The 19,500-nt window shown below is 52.5% G+C and overlaps 1 protein-coding gene across 15 annotated transcripts in view; it reads right to left on the reverse strand.

Moving 5' to 3' along the window:
* Positions 1-900: 900 nt before the first annotated feature.
* Positions 901-19,500, reverse strand: part of PACS2 (phosphofurin acidic cluster sorting protein 2) — a 75,859-nt gene continuing 57,259 nt past the window's right edge. For all 15 annotated transcript variants that reach the window (XM_086841881.1, XM_086841880.1, XM_086841872.1 and 12 more), the window contains 6 exons: positions 16,654-16,696; positions 13,275-13,317; positions 12,016-12,154; positions 8,653-8,879; positions 6,503-6,616; positions 901-5,572 (listed from right to left, as the gene is read on the reverse strand). In XM_086841881.1, coding sequence (XP_086698007.1) covers positions 5,454-5,572; positions 6,503-6,616; positions 8,653-8,879; positions 12,016-12,154; positions 13,275-13,317; positions 16,654-16,696 — 685 coding nt within the window. In that variant the 3' untranslated portion in view covers positions 901-5,453. The remainder of the gene's footprint in view (positions 5,573-6,502; positions 6,617-8,652; positions 8,880-12,015; positions 12,155-13,274; positions 13,318-16,653; positions 16,697-19,500) is intronic.

Below are 19,500 nucleotides of genomic sequence, written 5' to 3' on the forward strand. Positions count from 1 at the left end.
ACCCTCTCCATGGCTTTAGGTGCTGTTCCTTCACTCCAGAGTTTGCTCTCTCCTGGGCTACCCCCATTCCTCCTGCCTGGAATGATCCAATGCCTGCTCTGTGCCATCATATGTGGGTTGTGTGTCCCCTCTTCCAGCAAAGGCCTTGGACCTGGCTGGGCCATGCAGAGCATCTGAGATATCCACTGAGACCTGTGTCCTTTGAGAGCAGCCTGGCCTGTGCTGAGGGGCTCCCTTCACCCCAGCTCTCTGCTCCACCAGCTGTCACCCCTCACCCTTGGGTCAGGACAGCACAAGTATTTCCATTCCTGCCTCCAACATCCTGAATCCTAATGGGCCCATTTCTCAAAATTTCTTCACTTTCCTCCCTCAAAACAACAGCTTAGCTCTCCTCTTTCCTTTATCTCTCTACCTTCTGACTCCCCAGCACCAAGGCCAGGTGCTTGGAATCCCACACATCGCTGTCCCACAGTCTTCCCAGGAGAACACACAGCTTCAGTCTTCCCCCCTGAAATGTCCCCCTTGGTCCCCCAACACTACCGTGTCCGTCCCACACAGCCCCTAGATCGAAACAGGCACCAGCCTGGTCCTTTCTCGCTGTGCAGAGGTGAGGACCGAGTGCTGGAGAGGGCTGTCATATCCAGGAGAGCAGCAGGAGGCGAGCAGATCCTTCTGGGAAAGGAGGCAGCCAGGAGAACAGCAGGGCTGCAAAAACTACAGGAGGGCTCGGTGCTGAGGAAGGACGTGCCAGTGCACCAGCTCTGCCCTGGAAGTGGCAGCTGGATAAATAACACAAGGGAACCCCCCCAGCAGAAAGCCACGCTGCTGTTTCCTCCCTCAAACAACTGCCCCAGGCATGGCAGAGCAGCCCCTGCTGAGAGACGACTCAGGGGACGGGTGTGTGCTTTCATGTCCAGTTTTATTAGTGTTGCATTAGTACCATAAAATAGTTGACGAGGTCGAGCACGTTGCGGTTTGTTCCAAAAAAAAGGCTATTTACATTTAATCTGTCTTCATAAAAAACAACCCTAGAACGCAAACGATACAACAATGAAACAGATGGACAGCTCGGGATTCTACAAAGCGGTAACGTCCCCCCACACGCCGCGGTCCGGACAAGCCGGGTGGCATTGTCAGGATTCAGGCGCTTCCCCACGGCTGGGGCACGTCCGCACGTCTGGGACGCTCCCGCCACCCTCCAGCCAAGACTCCAAGCAGCAGCTGGCTGGATGTGGCCCCAGAGCAGTGCTCCTCCTGAAGGAAACCAGCAACCTGCTGCTTTACAAGTTGGCACATCCCCTTCTGCCCCAGTCTGTCCCAAAGCACCAGAGCGATCCTTCCTGCAGGAGCCAGCCCTGCCAGGAACATCTCCCATGAGAACACCATCGAGGAGGCTCCAGGAAACCTCCAGGAGATGATGCTGCTGCTCATTTCTGGCCTTCTCCTGCCAGGTTAAGCCCAGAGGGAGTGTCACATTAAAATGCCACTACTCAAATGCCTGCTGAGATCAAGAACTCCCAGATGAAGGGGACAGACACTGCATCCAGCCTAACTTCAAGAAAGCTCCAGGGCCCCAAGCATGGCAGGACTGTCCTAATCCCAGTTTCCCAATCCCTTAGCACACCAAGCAGCAGGAAAAGACCACTGGTTCTGCTGCCTCTTGATTTCCCTCTTAACCTTGGAGATTCCAGGCACAGCATCCTCTGCCCTGGCTCTCCAGTGCTCCCACCAGCACACGCTGCTGGTGAGAAACACGACGGGGCCTTTGTTGCAATCACAGGTTAAGCACAGGGCAGTGTGGCTCCTGGCTGAGCGTGATGATGGAAAGCAAACAGGAACATCTCCTCAGCCCCAGGAACCTCCCAGCCACCTACCCCTGCCCTCTCTGCAGGAAAAAGCCACAAGCTTTATCTCGTGTTCTAATTAAAGCAGCAAAACACAGCCAAAGAGACCACGGGTCTCCCCAAACTCATGTGTAATTCAGGAGGACTCTGCAGTTACCACTGCCACGTAAACGGTGACAACTGAACCGGATGGGAACTGCGGCTCTGAGCTCAAACAGCCACACGAGATGTCCCCGACGCCACCAGCGCCACGGCAGAGCCAGCCCTGGCTGAGCGCTGGCAGGGCTGAAGCCCAGCTTTTGTCTCCAGGAAACTCAAGCCAGAGGAGCAGGAAGCACTCAAGGTGGAACACGATGCCACAAAAGCCTTCCACCTTTCATCTGCTCTCTGGAGCTGCTAACTAGGTCAGCGTGGTGCAGCTCAGCGCGGAGCCAGCCCGCTCCCCAGAGCTCACCCCGCGCCAGGCCGGGCCAAGAAACCAGTGCTCTGAGAAGCCACAGCCAGAGGGACAGGAGACACTGGCCCTGAGAGGGCTGGGGTGAGCTCTGGGACACAAAGGGACACACCAGGGACACCACCTTCAAAGCACCTCTTGGCCAGAGAGCCACTCAGGTGCTGCCCACCCCAGCCCTGCCTTTGCTGTCAGACCACAGAGCTCCAAAGCAAGCCCAGCTTACAGGGGAGACAGCTCCCCTCAGTTTCTTCATCTGAGATGTACCTTCCCTGTCCAAACTCTCCAGAGCTGAACACAGAGCAGTGCTGTCTGTGCCCTGAGCCATCCTTCTGCACTCGCTGACGTGGCCATGACCACCCAGCCCCACAGGCTGGCACAGCTCCGCAGGCACAGGCCCACTGCTGCTCCAAAAACTCTTCCCTGCTCCCTCAGTGGGGCTCACTCCTGGCAAGGTGCCCCCAGAAACTGCTGGGGAAGTTGGGAGGCCTGAGATCAGTCACTCATTCACCGGACCAGGTCTAAAGCTCCTTCTTTAAAACAGTCTAAGCCACGTGCTTTGACACTTGTTTTTCTTAGAGACAGCAACCTGTTTCTACTGCAGACAGGGGAAAGAAACAGCCGCACAAAGTGGCTCCACAAGAGGAACAACAGCGGCACAACAACCTGCTCGGAGCTGTGCCACCATATTTGCATGCCAGCCCTGGCATCCAGGAGCAGGAAACACCTCAGCCACCCCTGGGCACACAGCTGGGTGCTGGACTCCCTCTGGGATAACAAGGCTGAGAAGTCAGGATGTTTTCTTGCACGGAAGACGCATTTCAGAGCAACATCAGCTTTCCACAGGGGAGAAATCAAGCCCTCGGGTGTACAGAGAGTCTCCCGACGAATTCGCTTGTACAAAGTTAGAACAAAACACAAACCAACATGAAATGCAACAAGCAGAAGTGTTTCTCTCACACGTACACACACACACACACACACACACAGAGTACAGCAGGGCAACACACATTTGATAGGCAGGACTCTGGAAACCCTGTCCTAGCTACCAGGTTTTTCTTTACAGTAGGTTGAAATACAAAGAGGAGCACAGTGATGGTTCTCCCCTCACCCCCCAGTAAACAAAGTTATTGCAGTCGGTCAGTCCACCCCACCTCTGCAGCAGCACCACCAGAGCTGCCCAGGCTGCCCACAGCTGGAACCCAGCCCAATCACCCTTGTCACAGCGGTGTGAGATCCCAGGGAGAAGTCACACACTGACTAATCTCCTTTACAAAGCTTTTTCTTTGATGCAACAGCCTCGATAAAGATGTGATGTGCTTACACACCCTCTCCCACGCTGCTGCTGCTAGGCAACGCTCTACAGCCCCAGAGCAGCAGCTCAGGTCACCCAAAAACGTCAGTGAGGGACACGACAACATCCCCACTACAGCCCAGCTTCTGCCACAGCCAGGGGCCAGCACATGGCAGGCAGGAAGAACAAAGTATGGCAGCTAGACAGTGTGTCCTGGCCAGCAGCGTGCCACCAGGCTGGGGACAGTCCTGGGAATAGCCAGACCCATGGAGGCTGCCCTTGTGCTGGGAAAGGGTTTGAGGACAGCAGCTGGTGGAGCAGCCCAAGCTGTGACAGGCACGAGATGCAGCTCTCACCTCAGAACCTCCCTGCTAGCAGAGCACACCACCAGTACCTGCCCAACAGAACCCGGTGTCCCCACGCAGAGCAGGACCTGCCGTGCAGCGCAGAGCGGGTTCCCCAAGCCTTGAAAAACCCAAGGGTAAGGGATCAGGTTAAAAAAAGAAAAAAATAAAAAGAAAAAAAGAAAAAAGGGAAAAAAAAAATAAAGAAAGAAGTTCAAAAACATCACTGCCCTCAGAAAGTGCCTTCTGGAAATGCTCACAGAGCCTGGCCTGCCCGCAAGGGGGGGACCCAAAAGGGCCCATGAGAAATTTCAGTCCCTTACCCTGAAACGCCAGAGATGTCTGTTCTTCCAGATGGCAGCAACACCCTGCTCCCTTTATCCCACCCTGCACCTGAGAGAGCAGCCTGTGCCACCTCAGGTGTGCAGTGTGACACAGGGACAGGAAGGCAGCTGGACACACAGAGTGCCTGCCTGGCTCCCAGTCCAGCCACTACAGTGATGCATCACTCCACAGACAACGGCTCATCTTCCTGGGTTTGTGGGGTGTTTTTTGGCAAATTAATATCTTTCTTGTTATTTTTTGTTTTTATTTTATTTTTATTTTTTTAGAAAGCATTAAAAAAAATCTGCAGCTGTTAAAAAAAATCCTTTCCCTTTCGAGGCTGGACGAGGTTTTATTGACAGGTAAATAATCGGTGTGAGTATGTAAATAGCAGCGACCCCACTGACGTGGTGCCCCTCAGCAGCACAGCCAGCTGGGGAACACAGAGACTGGCTCATTTTGGTCACTGTCAAAGACCTGGGACACGGGAGTTTCCTTACACTCAGTGTTTCCCTAATTCCTGCTCCTGCCCAGCCCTCCTCAGGCATCGCTTCAGCACGAACACTGCCTGTCCCCGTGGCAGGCTCCGTGCTCCGAAGGGGATCTCATCTCCAGACCTCCCTAACTCTGCAAGTGGCTTGTTTTCCACTCCAGACAGCTGAACTCCCTCCAGACTCGCTGATCTCTCGTCCTTTGGCAGCAGGAAGAAAGACTGGCCATCCTTTTCTCCTAGAAATACAGAGTAGGGGCCAAACGCACCGGAACACGCGTGATCTTCTGCAAGATGTGTTCGAGCTGATGCACGGCTCCCCCAGCCCACTCACACCAATGAGGTCTCAGGTTAATAAGCAGTGCAGTTACTCAGCTATCTGCTCGTAAGTGGTAGGTGTTCTTGGGCAGGTTGCCTGCTCCTGCCAACTCCCCCACGACTTCACGTTGTCAGCACATCCATATTTAAGACTGGTTTGTTGTTTTGTTTTTGCTTTTTTTTTTTTTTGCCTTTGCTTAAAGGGGTTTCCTTCCTTTGTAGTAAACTTAAGAGTTAATAGAAAAAAGTAATTCAAAAGTAATCCAAGCACATCTGTAATTAATTCTGCAGGAGAGGGCAGAGCGACGCGAGTCAGAGTTGGCACGCAGTTCCTGGCTCCTGGTGTGCAGTCCTCGGGATGGGCAGAAGGTCCCTGCGCCGAGCACAGCTAGAAGTTAGATTTGGAGTGTCCAAATATACAGATGGGAAAGTGCTTGACGTGAGAGGACCACTGTGCTGCCAGCTGAAAGAACTTGACGTCGTTCCACTCCACCCCATCGATCAGGACTGCAGGCGAGGGTGAAAAGAGAGGAGAGTCAGAAAATGCTGAGGGGAAGTGGCCAGCCCGAGGTAGCTTTGCCAGAAGCGCCCCTGCAGTCAGCAGAGGGAAGCCTGGCCACACTCAGCTGCTCTGCCCCACCCAGCTGCACACACGGAGCGGGGGTGGAAGGCTCAGGAGCACACCAGGTTTAGGGAGAACAGCTCGGATTGTTGTTCCAGCATCGCTCACTGACACCGGAGCTCCCCACACTGCTGATTTCAGCGCCACCTGATCCGGCTTCTTGGCTTTCCTAAGCACGCTTCATTTTCTTTTTTGGGTAAATGCGCTCTTGCAGAGATGGACATCAGTGTCTCCTCAGTGGCACTCTCACCAGGACATCCATGCCGCCCCAAGAGGTGACACATGTCCTGTGAGCAGCCCTGCTGCCTGCCAGTCTCACAGGGACCGGGCCAGCCTTAAGGAGGTGGCCCGAGCAGGTCCCTCCGTTGGGGATTACTAACTGAACAGGCTGCAGGGGTGTTTTTGCCACTGGGTGCCCAGCTCCACTGACAGACACTCCAGCTCTGTCTACAAGATGCATCTATGGCTCCTGCTGTGGCATGAGCGTGTCCTGCCAGTGTCCTGCCCAGCAGAGCAGCCACACTGTCACCACCCGCCACCAGCCAGAGGTGCAAGAGAAACAGGGGGTGACACAGAGGGGAAAGGAGCCCTGTCCAACCTTTGTCCTCATCCAGAGCATTGACTCAGAGCTAGCTAAAGGAGGATTTTCCCCCATCCCAGACCATGCTTTGCTCCAGGCCCACCCCCCAGGAACATCCCCATCACGCTGGCTCCAGGGCACAGGGCAGGACACCAGCTCAGCCCTTTGCCTGGAGGACAATCTCAGCACCTGAGCCATGCCCAAACACCCAAAGGGATGCAAGCACTGCACTCACCACGCAGCATGTTCTGCTGATGTTTTGCTGTGCAAATCAACCTGCTGATTCCTTCAATACACTGGCTCTTAGACTCAACCTCCTTGTCCTTTGTTTTCTTGGGCAAAAACATCACTGGAAGAAAAGCAAACCAGCACAAGGTGAATCTATGCCACTCACAGGAGCTGCACTGATTCTTGTTTGAGCTTTTGCATTTAAACATTCATGTCTGAAAATTCTTACTCCTAAGATCCTTCCTTTTTGGCAGGAGTCTGTCAGTGCTGAGCACCATCACTGATGCAAATGAACACCTTAACCCTAAATGTCTCTATGTGAAGCCTTCCCAGCTCATAACCCTGACCCCAAAGGGCACCTTCAGGTAACTCCTGCTCTGTTGGGACACCATCCAGGGAAAACATCTGCATCTGCAGTGCCAGGCTTGCTGCACTGCCTGTGGCCCAAGGCATCCTGGACTGCACAGACACCTGGAGAACAGCAGGGGTTACAAAATGGGGGCAGCTGGTGGGTAGGAAAGGCATGAAGAGAACTAAAAAAGGGTCCAGTTCCTCAAGAACTGTCCAAATGCATGAGCAAAGATGTACAAATGGTTTCACAAGAGCTGGTGGTGTTGAGCACCTCTGCTGCAGGCTGGGCCACCCCCAGGGAAGTCTGGAGTGCCTCGGGATTGCCTCTCCCAGCAGCATGACACTTAGAAAGGGTTTCACCAGGGGAGGCAGCTCCAGCAGCAGCAGGGCCACAGCTGTGCTGGCCTGGCTGCAGGGTCCTGCACCCGTGTCCTGCAGTCCAGGAGGCTCTTCCAGCCTTCTCTCAGAGCCCACCAGGAGCGACTCCCAGGCCCACAGGCAGAGGATGGTGTGAAGGACAGCTACTGGCAGCCAAAATGTAAATGCAGAACTGCCTTGCTGCTTCCTTGAAAATAATCTGTTGCAGAGCTGTTCTCAATTTCTAAACTACTTTTCACATTACCGAGGCCAGGAGCAAATACAAAATCTCTGACAACATTCAAAATGCCATTTTGTTAGTTTGTTTTGAGAAAATAAAGCCACGAGTTTAAGAGCAGGAGAGTATTTATCTTCTTTCTGACCCACAAAGCATTCTGTACAAAAGCATAAGAATTATAAAATCATGGAACTGCCGAGGTTGGAAAACATCTCCAGGGTGATTGAATTGAACTGCTAATCTAACACTGCCAACTGGCACTAAACCATCCCTAAGTGCCACATCTATACATCCTTTAAATACCTCCAAGCATGTAGGGATGGTGGCTTTGCCACTGCCCTGGGAAGCCTGTTTTAGGGCTTCACAACAATTCTGGTGAAGAAATTTCTTCCTAATAGCTAATCTAAATCTCTGTGGAAAACCTTGAGGCTACTTCCTCATGCCCCATCCCTCATTACCTGGGAGACTGACTCCCACCTTCTTCTCCAGTCTCAGGTAGTGGTAGAGAGTGATAAGGACACCCTGAGCCTCCTCTTTGGGCTGAACACCCCCAATTCCCTCAGCTGCTCCTCCCAGGACTTTGCTCCAGGTTCTGAATCACCCCACTGGCTCTTTTGTGGGGGTGGGTGCAGGAGGAGAGTGGGAGGCCCCAGACTCCAGTTCAGGGGGTATTCCTGTTTTGTCACCTCAAAGGGATCTGGGATACTTGCTGGGCTTTTGTTTTCCCTTAGATGCCTTTTTTATTCTCTGTGGCTCTTTTGAGCTAAAGGCTCATATAGGATGGGGATATCATCCCAGAAAGTGCAGCCATCCCAACTCTCCAGCACACTGCCAGGAAGGAGGGGCTCATCTACCCTCACTGGTGGCTGGGGCACAAGCTGCCTCTTGTCTAATCCCATATCCCAAAACAGCACCAGCAGGCTCCCAAGGAACACAGGGAATCTGTCCAGGCATAGCCTTCTGCATGACCTTGCTCTGTCCCTTGTTCTTTTGGGCTATCCCATCTTAGCTGTTCAGCCATCAGGGTGAACACATCCCACATCTTTACCTCACACAGAGGAACCACCCTTTCAAACCCTATGGCTTTACACAGTCACTTCTCATCAACTGATTAGGATTTGGGGGATAAAAACAGGACTGAGGTGCTGTAATCCAGCACTGAAAGTCAGGCAGCTGTGGAGCAGCAGGACAGGGACAGAAGGAGACCTTACCTTTTTTGTTCTTTTCTTTTGTCACGACAGTCATGGACATGGTTGGCGTGGTGGCGATCTCGCCGCTGGCAGGCAGCCTGCTGACCTGGAGGGACCGGAAAGTGCATTTCAGTGTGTTTTTGGTAGTGGAGGGGTCCTTCTTCTCCGGGTCTCTCTTCCTGTCCACGGGTGGAGCTGCAATCCAGTAATCCACCTGCAGGCCCATCAGCTCAGCACCGAGGCCCTGGCTGGGAAACAAGAGGAGGTGGTAATTTCTGCGTGCCTCCCGGCCGGGTTTTATCAGAGAGGCTGCCATTCCCGGCCAGAGCACAAACGGCTGGCTCTTTGGGGAATCAGGCAGTGACATTTCAGAGTGAGACTCAGCAATCAGAGAAGGCCAAGAAGTCACCCCTGGGAGATGAAGCCGGGGTCCCATTGCACAGGACCTCAGTGAGCAGACAAGCTGACCTGCTGCAGTCCCGAGGGCGAGCGGTGGGAAAGGGAGCGCACAAGCGCTTCCCTCGGATGATGCCGAGCTCTGTGACACAGCAGCAAAGGCAGCTCCTGAGGTGGCCCAGATTACTTCATCCTTGAGTGGGGGAAAGAGGCTGTAAGCACCTGCTGCTGCCTCCTGAGCACTGATGAGTGACTCTATCCAGGCACAGCACTGCCAAAACCAACTCAGTTGGGGTGAACGAAAACTTGGCAGGTCCCTGAACATCAGGCACTCAGCTCCCATCTCCCTGACTTGCTTTTTGCAATTGCCTACCCCCAAGCCTTGCCATTTGCTGGGGAATTCCACTGCTGGAAAAAGCATGTTCTGCCAGCCCTGCGACACTTGCTGAACAGCAGCAGATTTCAGGATATGCTCTGCTGTTGAAAACTCCTGTGCATCACGTGGTAGCAGCTGTGCATCACCAAAACATGCTGCCAGCCCTTTCTTGAGCCAGCAAAGGTAAGATGAGCAGCCTGGGAAGCTCCAGCCCCTTCCTGCCTTTGCCTCTCACTGCTAACCCTGAGGGGAGCAGGGCTTCATCATTCAGCAGACCTACAAGTGACAGCCTAATCTTCTTCCTACACAGTGACAATCAGTGTTGAATAATACACAAGTACTAGACAAAAACCTAAATTTATCTACCAGTCTGTGTCCCCAGTTTGAGAAATGGCAGTTGTTAAGGAAGATAAATCTGTGATCTTGACTGAAACATGCATCCCTCTGCACCACCTGCCTAATAAGAAACTCAAGGTAAAACAAGGATGTCCCATCCTTACAGTCCTCTCAGCAAATCATTCCCTTTACCATTTACTCAGCTAAAAGTCAGACTGCAAAGCAGAGTTCATCTTTGATGACTAAAACCAGGCTTTTTGCTCTCAGGGCAATATTCAGAAGTGAGATTCTTTAAGGATGATGCTTTGGAGATGCTGCTTTGTGTTTTAAGGCTCCTTTGCATCTCATTTCTCAACTCAGTCGCAAAGACAAAGCATCCTAATATTCACTAGGCCCAAGCAAGATTTTAAGTTCCATTCCCAGTTAAACACGTGGCTTAATCACTCAGTTTGGGTCACCCTCCACCCCCTGTGCTGTCACTTATGCATCAGAGGAGATGGAACAACGTTGAACCTACACTTCCTCATTTCTTGATGATTTTACCACACAGTACAAAACCAAGTATCAGATTCCTCGAGCTGGGCTGTCAGCTTCAGATTCATCACATCCAAGGCTCACAGCTTCAATGCCCTAAGCTCCTGGGGCACCAGATCCCAAAGCACTTCCACCTTTGGAAAGCCCACACACAAAGCTCACACACAAGGATTCAGCTGTGCTCCCTGGAGCCTGCACAGCCCCCAGGCCCCTGCACTGCCAGCCAGCTGCTCCTGGGGCACACGGGGCTCTCCTGCCATCAGACCACAGGGACACCCCCGAGGGGCCTGGGGAACCGGGCACTAACACCTTCCAGTGCTGGGCACCTGAACTGGCACCTTCACAGCTCCACTTCCCCTTTAAAAGGGAATTCTTAAGCCAGTTTAAGAAGTCAGAGGTTAAAGGTGGCTGCAGGGCACTCTGGGGTGGGATGCAAGGTCCCCATTCTATCTCCAACAGGGACAGCAGGGGATGCTACTTAGGGAGAGCACATAAGCCCAGGCTCAGGGCATGCCCTGGCACTTGCACAGCCTGGCAATCACAGGATTAGGATGCTAGAGACATCTAGAGACATGCTTAGACATCCCTGAAACATCCTTTAGTACCCATTAATGGATCTGCTGTGTGTGAATTTGTCTGAGCCTTCTTTGAAGCAGCAGAGGCAGACGTGGTCCCTTCCTGTCTCCCTTTAACTGAGCTCCTGCAGTGTCACCACGTGCCCCCAGCTCTTGTGCCTCAGGCTTCAGAGAGCCCCAGAACTGTTGGGGTTGGAAGAGACCTCTAGAGATGATCCAGTCCAACACCCTGCCAAGGCAGGCTCACCTGGAGCAGGGGTGCATCCAGGTGGGTTTGGGATGTCTCCAGAGAGGGAGACCCCACAACCTCCCTGGGCACCTGTCCCAGGGCTCTGCCACCCCCTACAAACCCCAAACCCCCTGGCTTTGCAAAACTTGAGTGGTTTATTGCTTTTCTCTCCTCTCCTAAACTGCGGAGCCCAAATGCTTCTATTTCCCCTTCCCACAAGACTGCTGCTATGCTCCCTTAGAGGTTCAGGGGAGTTAACAAAATCAAGGGGAACTTCAGAGGGGAACCTCTGAGTACTAGAACTGCACACAGAGTGTTAGCTACACCAACATTTTGTGCAGCAACAAAATGAAGAGTCCTGGCCAGGATAAGTCCTACTGGCAGCTTTCTAAGGGTTTCCTGCCTTCACCCCTAACGATTTAAGCTAAACCAGGGCTTAGTATTACCTGTAGGTGCAGTCCCCTTGCTGTTCAGATTTGCTTTCAGGCACACACACGAAATGGGAGCTGCAGCTCCACCTTACAACTGCCAGCACTACCCTCACAGAGAAAGTCATCAGCTCCTTCAAAAGTCCCTCTGGCCTTCCACTCACTTGGCCATAACAGACATAAGAACCATGAGGGATCAGCCTGGCACCCACGTGTACCAAGAGTCAGACGTTTTTCTGAATACATATCTTCCCAAGAGAATTCTGCCCTTGAGACATGCAGCCTTCCTCCCAAGGGCAAAATCCCCCCCTGCCCTCCCCAGCTCCTTGTCAGCCCCAGAAAGGACACAGTCACTCCAGAGGCAAAAGAGGTGAAGGGGAAAGGTGACAACTCCAAATGTTTGCAAGGGATGAAGGAAGAGCTACAGGTTTTCCTCTGGAGGAGTTCTCTGCCACGTGTATGCCAGAGAAGCCAGCCAACGGAGCTGAAAGGAGACAAAACATGGTTTACCTTGGGGAGGAGAAGCTGCCTGTAACAGATGGTGAGGAAGGGGGTGTGGGGGAGGCTTCTTTCACAGCAGGAGACACGGAAGGCGGGGTGGAAGAAAGGACAACCGAGCTTGAGGGAGCTGCTGCGTCATCAGAGTCACCTTAAAAAAAGGAAGTCAAACTGTTTGTCTGGGTTTGTCTCACAGCACAGAACACTGGGATAAAGCTCAATCTCCTTGTCCATGCTCCTGCTGCACAGGTTTTGCTCAGATTCAACCCAGAGGTCAGCAGGCCCATCAGCTCTGACTGGCTCCACACTTCCGAGGGACCTTGTATGTCTGGTACAAGGCAGGCACAGACACTGACACTCCTCGGGGCTCCTCATTCAGCATCTGCTCTCCCAGGGTTTGCTCCCAGCTGATTTTGAGCCTCCTGCACAGCCACAGACCAGCCCATTGATCTCCTCCAGGGAATCTCCCCCTGCAACCACTGCAGGGCAGCACCACTCCTGGAATGCAGTGCCTCTGGGCGACCACAGGGATCTCCCCATTCCATCTGCCTCCACCCTCCACAACCAAGCTTTCATCCCCTTCATGCTGGCCCTTTAGGATGGTGGGAGCACTGTGACCCACAGAAGGGCTCCCTCCATGCACAAACTTGTGTGTAACCCACACAGGAGTCTGGGTTTGCCAGTGAAGCAACACAAGAAACAATCCCAACACAAGGAAAGCAATATTCCTGTGCATATGAAGGAGGGAAAAAAACAATAAGTTCACACTGACAAATTAGCACCACCCCATGTCTGTGTATATAAGCAGACAGTATCCTGATATCCAAAGTATATCAGCTTTGCACTCCCCCAATAAAAAATAAATGCACTTAAATTTTTCCCCCCTGAAGTTCCCAGGCACTGAGATCAATTTCACTCAGCAGTTGAGCCTGCTGTAGGGAGACAGGCATGACCTTCTGAGGAACTGCCTCTTCAGGCTGAAGCAGGAACCTCAAACAACAGTGAACCCACCCCACTGACAACATTAGAAAAACAGTGTTTGCACAAAAGTGAGAGTGGAGCTTCCCTGGATGTGGGAATTTCACCTGGCCTGAAGCTCCACGTGAAGTAACAAGAAGAAAGGGCCTCTCCCAAGAGAGAGGGCTCCCTTTCTGCAGACAAACCTCTGGGAGCTAATAAAATCCAATTCCACCTCACAGTGCTCCAAGGCAGCAGCAATGGACAAGTCTGGGGAGTCAGGACACAGAAAGCACACACGAGATGTTCCTTACCCGATGTTGCAGAAGATTGTTCCACTATTCCAACTTTCACCACCTAAAGGGGGCAAAACAGAAGAGCTCTATCAGACAAACAAGAGCCCCCTGAACTTCAGGAACCCAAACCCCAGCATTAAGCTCCTCTCTGCACTCTCCTTGGCAGTGTCCCTGCAGTCAGAGTAGTTAAGGAGCTCTCCAAGAGCCAGGCAGGTGCTGGCAATGCCCAGCCAAGCGGTGCCAGCTCACAGCCCTTTCCTGACCCACACAAAGGACAGCACAGACCCTGCAGAGCTGCTACAGACCTGCCCAGCCCATCAGCTCCAAGCTGTGGCAACTCCAGGGAGGAGAAAGGGTCGGAAATATCCCTTCAGCACTGCTTTGATGCACCTGATAAATTACAGACATGCTGCTTCCATTGCTCAGGAGCATCCGCTTCCAGGGTGCAGCATAGCTGGGGTTTGTCAGGAAACCTCAGGAGTAACAAAGTACAGTTTCTGATCAGAGTTATCTGTTCTCTAAACAAGGGAAGTGTTCAGCAAAGAAGATGAAGCCCCTACCAAAGCCCCTGGAAGCAGACAGGGGCAAAGCACCACATGGACAGGTCAGAACGATCCAGCTGACACCGAAATAAGGGCACAAATGTGTGTGGCCAACCACCAGCTGGCACATTAAGATTAATGAAAAATGTCACTGGCAATAAGTTGTGGAACAGAACATGCTGCAAACAAACTCCCAAGAACACATTATGCCTGGAAAGATAAACTGGCCCTTGTTGGTATGAAAGCAGAGACCTTCTGCAGTGATAATCTGCTATGGCAGCCAGGGATCATCACTCTTAACACTGCAGAGGAGAGAGCCTTTTTAAAGCCCTTAAGGACCTTGCATCCGGGGCTAATGTCTGCCCTACACAAATGCTGACAAATGGGAAGGAGCTGCAAAGGGAGCTCAGGTCAATAAAACCTGCTTTAGAATGAGAAATGATGTCACACAGGCTGTGTGGTTTGAAAATAGAAGGTCATTAAGTTCAGACACCACCATGTCTGGACCACATCTCTAGGGAGTGCATTTCCCTAGCATGGGATCCAGAAAAAAAGAAAAAAAGAGTTAATTATTAGAAGCAAAATGCTTTGCAGAGTTTGGAGGGCAGGGAGAGGTGTTCTCAACAGTAGATCTTGGAGAGAGTTGTCAGGCTCTTTGGTGGATTCTCATTTAGATGCAGTCTTTAAAAAGCCATCACGAATTCAGCAGTGTGTACACAGGCTCCCTGAGGGCTCACTGCCTCAGGAGAAGGAGGCTGAAGCTCAATTTGGCCAGTCTCCACCCAAAGGGCAACAAAACAGGCTCTGGAGTGCAGCAGCCATTGGTGCTCTGTGTGTTAGACACCAAGAGGATGCTTCACAGACTGTCACTGGCTGGGAAAAAGAGGAGCAGAGCGAGGGGAGGGACAAGCAACACAGAAAACTGCCTGCAGCCACCTTGATCTGCAAGCCAGGCAGGAAATCTCTTCTGGCCTGTCCCTCCTTGTTGGCTGACTGAAGATGCTCGAGTTCAGCCACATGGGAGGAGCACAAGGTTAAACACTTTCCCTTCCCTCCACTCGGGGAGGTGCATGAGAACACTGCAGTTCCAACAGGCCTCCATCCAGGAAGGTTGCAGCAGCCAGCCCCCTTTCCCTCCAGGAAAGAGGCACATCCTGTTAACTCCTGGCTTTTTGTGCCTTGTAAGGCTCCACTCCCACCACGAGGAGCCCAGCTGAGCTGCATGGCACTGCCCTGCCCATTTCTGGGTCAGAGACTGCAGGACACCACGTTTTGCACCCCAAAAGCCAAGAGGGCAGCCAACATCAGGAGCTGCAAACCCAGAAGTCAGCGGCTCCCTCTCTTCCTCGTCCAACAGCTCTGAGCAGGCTGCAGCTGAGGGAAAGAGCCTCAGTGCTCATGTCCAGCCTCAGGCTTTGTGAGACACCTGCAATTGGCCTTTCATTCTCTTCAGATGTGTTCCACAGGGCGTTACTGTGCCAGGAATGCTTCAGAATCAGGAGCAAGCAGCACTGACTTGACTTTCATCACCAGTGACACAGGAAATCAGTCTGTGCTTTCAAGGCAAGGTTTTTGGGGGGCTGGCAATGTTATGTACACAACAAAGCAATTCCACTACTTTCAGATAATCAAATCCAGAATGAAAAAGCAGTGCTAATGTCAGGACAACAATAATTCTAGAGCAACTGGATAAACACTCTGAGCCCCATTTGCTTGCACAAAATACAGGACTAAATCAGTCCTGAAAAAAAACTTGCAGGGCCCAACAACAGTCTGGGATGTTCCAAGTCCTCTAGGCTTTTGATGTTACTGGGAAAGGTGAAACAGCTGTTTTGTAAGAACAGTCCATCAGCAGAAATTACAGTTCACGGGAGATACAAGTTCCCAGCAAAGCTCATCAGCAGGGAACAAATTGGGTAGATGTGTCTCTCGGCTTTTGCTGAAGGCATCTCTCCTTCAACAAACAAAAAGTGGACTGTCATCTCAGGAATACTGCAGAGAGAGACTCTTGCTATGAGGAGACACCAGAGTGAAAGCAGGGTCAGCCTGAGGGCAAGAGAGACTAAGCTCTTTAAATGCCTTGGGATTTCAGAGGAGCTCAGAGTCCCTCAGAGGGGATGTGTCAGCGTCACACAGAGCAGGCACAGCAAGGCCAGCATGCAAGGCAGCAGCAGAAAGCGGGAAGAGGACATCCAAGAGCTGAAGAGCAGCCAAGGGATTTCTTCTGGCTTCAGGTCAATGACTTTACACCTAAAACTTAATGAATTGAAGAGCATGATCAAATAGAGGGAGGGAAGCTAGAAAAGGCAAAGAGCACGGAGTGCACAAAATACTCTGAGAAAAACAAACGTGGCCCTATGTCCGGACACTTGGCACCTCAGATGGGAACACTTAAGGACAGGAGGAAAAACGAGGGACTATCCCAAATACATAGCAGAGGTATAAATCATCTCCCTGCCAGGATGTACTCAGTAGTTCCCAGGAATAAATGGGACACTAAGAGGATGTGAGACCATCAGCGACACGCATGCAGAGGACTGGCAGTGAAATAGCAAATTTGGCCAAAACAATCAACCAGGGCAATGCTAGGCACAGCATCCCTACGATCAGGCTTCCAGGGACACATCCCATTCCCGTCTGGGAAGTACAACACACCCTGTAGCTTGTTCAAGTGTCTTAGTGGTTTGCTTACATATCAGGCAGCTGCATCCAACCATCAGATTGTCAGGCTGATAATCTGCCTTAGAAGAGCACCCAATGGCCTCTGCTCTACTCCAGGAACCTGCTGTCTTTGGGTTAACACCTGAGAACACATTCTAGCTTGCTTGAGACAGCATAACCACGGCAACACTCACCCCGACAAAGGGAATGAACTTCTGCGAGGATTCTTCATCGGGGCTAAAGGCAAAGAGAAGAGAGTTGTTAGCAGCTTGCCTCCAGCCCGGGCACCATACTCACTCCATAGGTTGCATTCCAGCATGCAGCGGGGACGGACAGGATGCAAGCGCCAGTCCAACGCTCCTCTCAGGGCCCCCGGCAGCACCAGGAGCCCGCACGGGCTGGGCCGAGCACGCAGCCTACGTCTCTGGGCGGGGGGAAAAGGCTCTTCCTCCCTCCCTCAGGCTCCACAGAGAAACATGCTTGGATGGCATGGCAGTCCCCACAGACACACGGGCCTCCCCCTGCGAGGGAACGGATCTGTGCCACAACAACACAGAGCGCTGGCTGTTACTTACTAGACCCCGAGGCGCTCCAGGCGTCCCCCCTCGGAGCCATGTGCCACGGCCTGCACATCCCCAGAGCAGAGGCCCTGCCGCGGGTTACAAGCCGTGACACGCGGTTACTGGCGAGGCAGCGGCGAGGACGCGCCCTCACGCTCGCCCTCACGCTCCCTCCCTGCCGCGGCGGCCTCCGCGGCCACGGCCCCGAGCTGGGGCACACAGGGCCGAGCAAAAGGCACAGCTCGTGTCCCAGAACGGCTGGGGACAGCGGCACACGCCTCGGGAAGGCTCCTCTTGCTCTGGGCCCCAGAAAGCGGAGGGTGCAGGAAGGCCAGCAGTGAAGGCCGCTGTCAATCCTAGCGGGGAATTATGGGGAGACTCGGCAAAGACAAGAGGAGGAAGAGATGAATGAGGAGGAAGGCAGGCCAGAAGGGCCTGCAGAGCCATTGCTCCCTTCAGTGGCAACAGAGATCAGAGACGGACCCACAGGGTGAGGAGAAGAGCACAGGAGCACATCCACATGTTTGGAGGAACTACAGGTCAGCACAGGCAAGACACACATTTCTCAGTGACTGAGCACAGGAAACAGGTAGGAAGCAGACAAACACTGAGACCTCTCATGTTTCTCTTCCTGTGCATCCCCCAGTGCTCAGAAAAAACCATCCAGCATTGTTTTCATCCAGAATTTAGCTGGGAGTAGCATAAATACTGCAGGTATTTCTGTGCTGTTTCCAGCACGGATCAGAAACGCACCAAATGCACAAAGGCTGTTAACCTGTGCCATCAGCAGAGGTTGCACGCTTTCCTCTAAGCCTCAAGGAAAGAATGAGATAAAACTGCAGTGAACATGACTCAGCCAGAGCTCCCTCGTGGTCCAAAGCAGAACATGATTTTGCAAACAGCCTCTCGCTTTGGCTCAGCTCTGCTTACCCATCCTTCAGGCAAAGCCATGGCCTTTGCTCCCTTCCTACCTCACACCCTCGGGCACTGCACCCTCACTGTTCTCCTACAGCACAGGACAAAGTGACCACATCCCTGACTTGGAAGGCAGAAAGGTCCCATCTTTGCAAACACAACTGCAGGTACCCAGCAAACACATCTCCTACAAACACGACATTTCCAGCTCCAGGTTTGCACAGAGAAACAAGAACAGCACAGAGCTGCTGGGAGAGGCTCAGCTCTCTTCTCTTTCCTTCAGCTCCGTGGGCTTGGAGGCCAGCAGAAAGTGAGTCCAAGTCCCCAAGTGAGGGAAGCACAACAGCCACCCAATCATCTCTCAGCTACAGGGTGGCTTTGCTCCAAGCTCTGAAGAAACAAACCATGCCCGGTTCCAGCAGAAAACTCGTTCGCCTTCCCCCTGAGAGAGCTCTGATTCCCACTGCAGAGAGCTCAGGGGCAATTCTGAAATACATCATTTGCTTCAGTCATCATTTATCACGGCTCACAATGACACACAGGCTGTTCCTGAAGGAATCCAGCTGGATTTCAGCTCAGCCAGCCTAGTCCTGTCACATGTCCTCTTGGGAACTCTGGTCTTGCACATGTGTCTCTGGAAATGCAGCTTATCAAAACAGCTGCTCTTCATGCAGATGGAAGAAAAGATGAGATGACCGTGCTTGTTCTTCATTTCCTCCTTCGTGCTCTTCCCAGTTGCTGTTCTTCAGGACCTCAAGATCCCAAAACATTAATTCAGAATTCTTTCACCTTGATAACAGCCACTGTGATTCCTCCTCCTACCATAGCCCTGCAACTAAAATACCTCCCATCTCAGGAAAGGCAGCTTCCCCTTGTTACCTCAGCTGCACAGATCCCCAGGCTGCAGAGGGTAAAGCCCACGTGTCCAAGGCTTTTTTTTTTACCCACAGGGCTTCTGAAGGTCCTGGTACCTCAGCTGTAATTTAAAGCCAGACCTGGCCCAAGTTTGCAATTTTTAGCAGTTATTGATGTGTCAGCCCTCTAACCCTGAGACCAAGGCACTGCCTGTATTCCAGTCAAGTCCTGAAGGAGGCAACAGAAAAGAGAGGACTTTTATCACTGAGGGACAGCAGGACTCTGGGCCATTTCAGGCCAGGCACCAGCACCACCATCTCTTCACTCATCTGTGATATGAAATCTGTCCTGCCCACTGGGCAACTCCAGCTGGAGCTGGCTAACGCTGTCCTGCTTCCAGCAGGGTCAAACCAAATAATGGACAAAGCAACACCAGGTCCTCATGGCACATCAGATGAGTCCTCTCAGCCTTCCAGAAACCTCCTGTCCAGCACTCTCCGCATTCCTGTGGTGGGCTGAACATAGCCAACAGGACATCTGTCATTTCTTGAGCCTTGACTCTGCTCTGCTGCCCTCCTATTGCATTTCCAGCAGCTGCCCAAGGAGTTTCCTGCAGTAACCAGTCGGATCACGCAAGCTCTGCTGAGCCAGAGGAAGGACTGGCCCCTCTTCAGCAGCCATATCCATGTCCAGCAGCTGCTGCAGGGTGTG

This window comes from Cyanistes caeruleus, chromosome 9 (genome assembly GCF_971803275.1).
Source record: "Cyanistes caeruleus chromosome 9, bCyaCae1.hap1.1, whole genome shotgun sequence".
Taxonomy (NCBI): Eukaryota; Metazoa; Chordata; class Aves; order Passeriformes; family Paridae; genus Cyanistes; species Cyanistes caeruleus.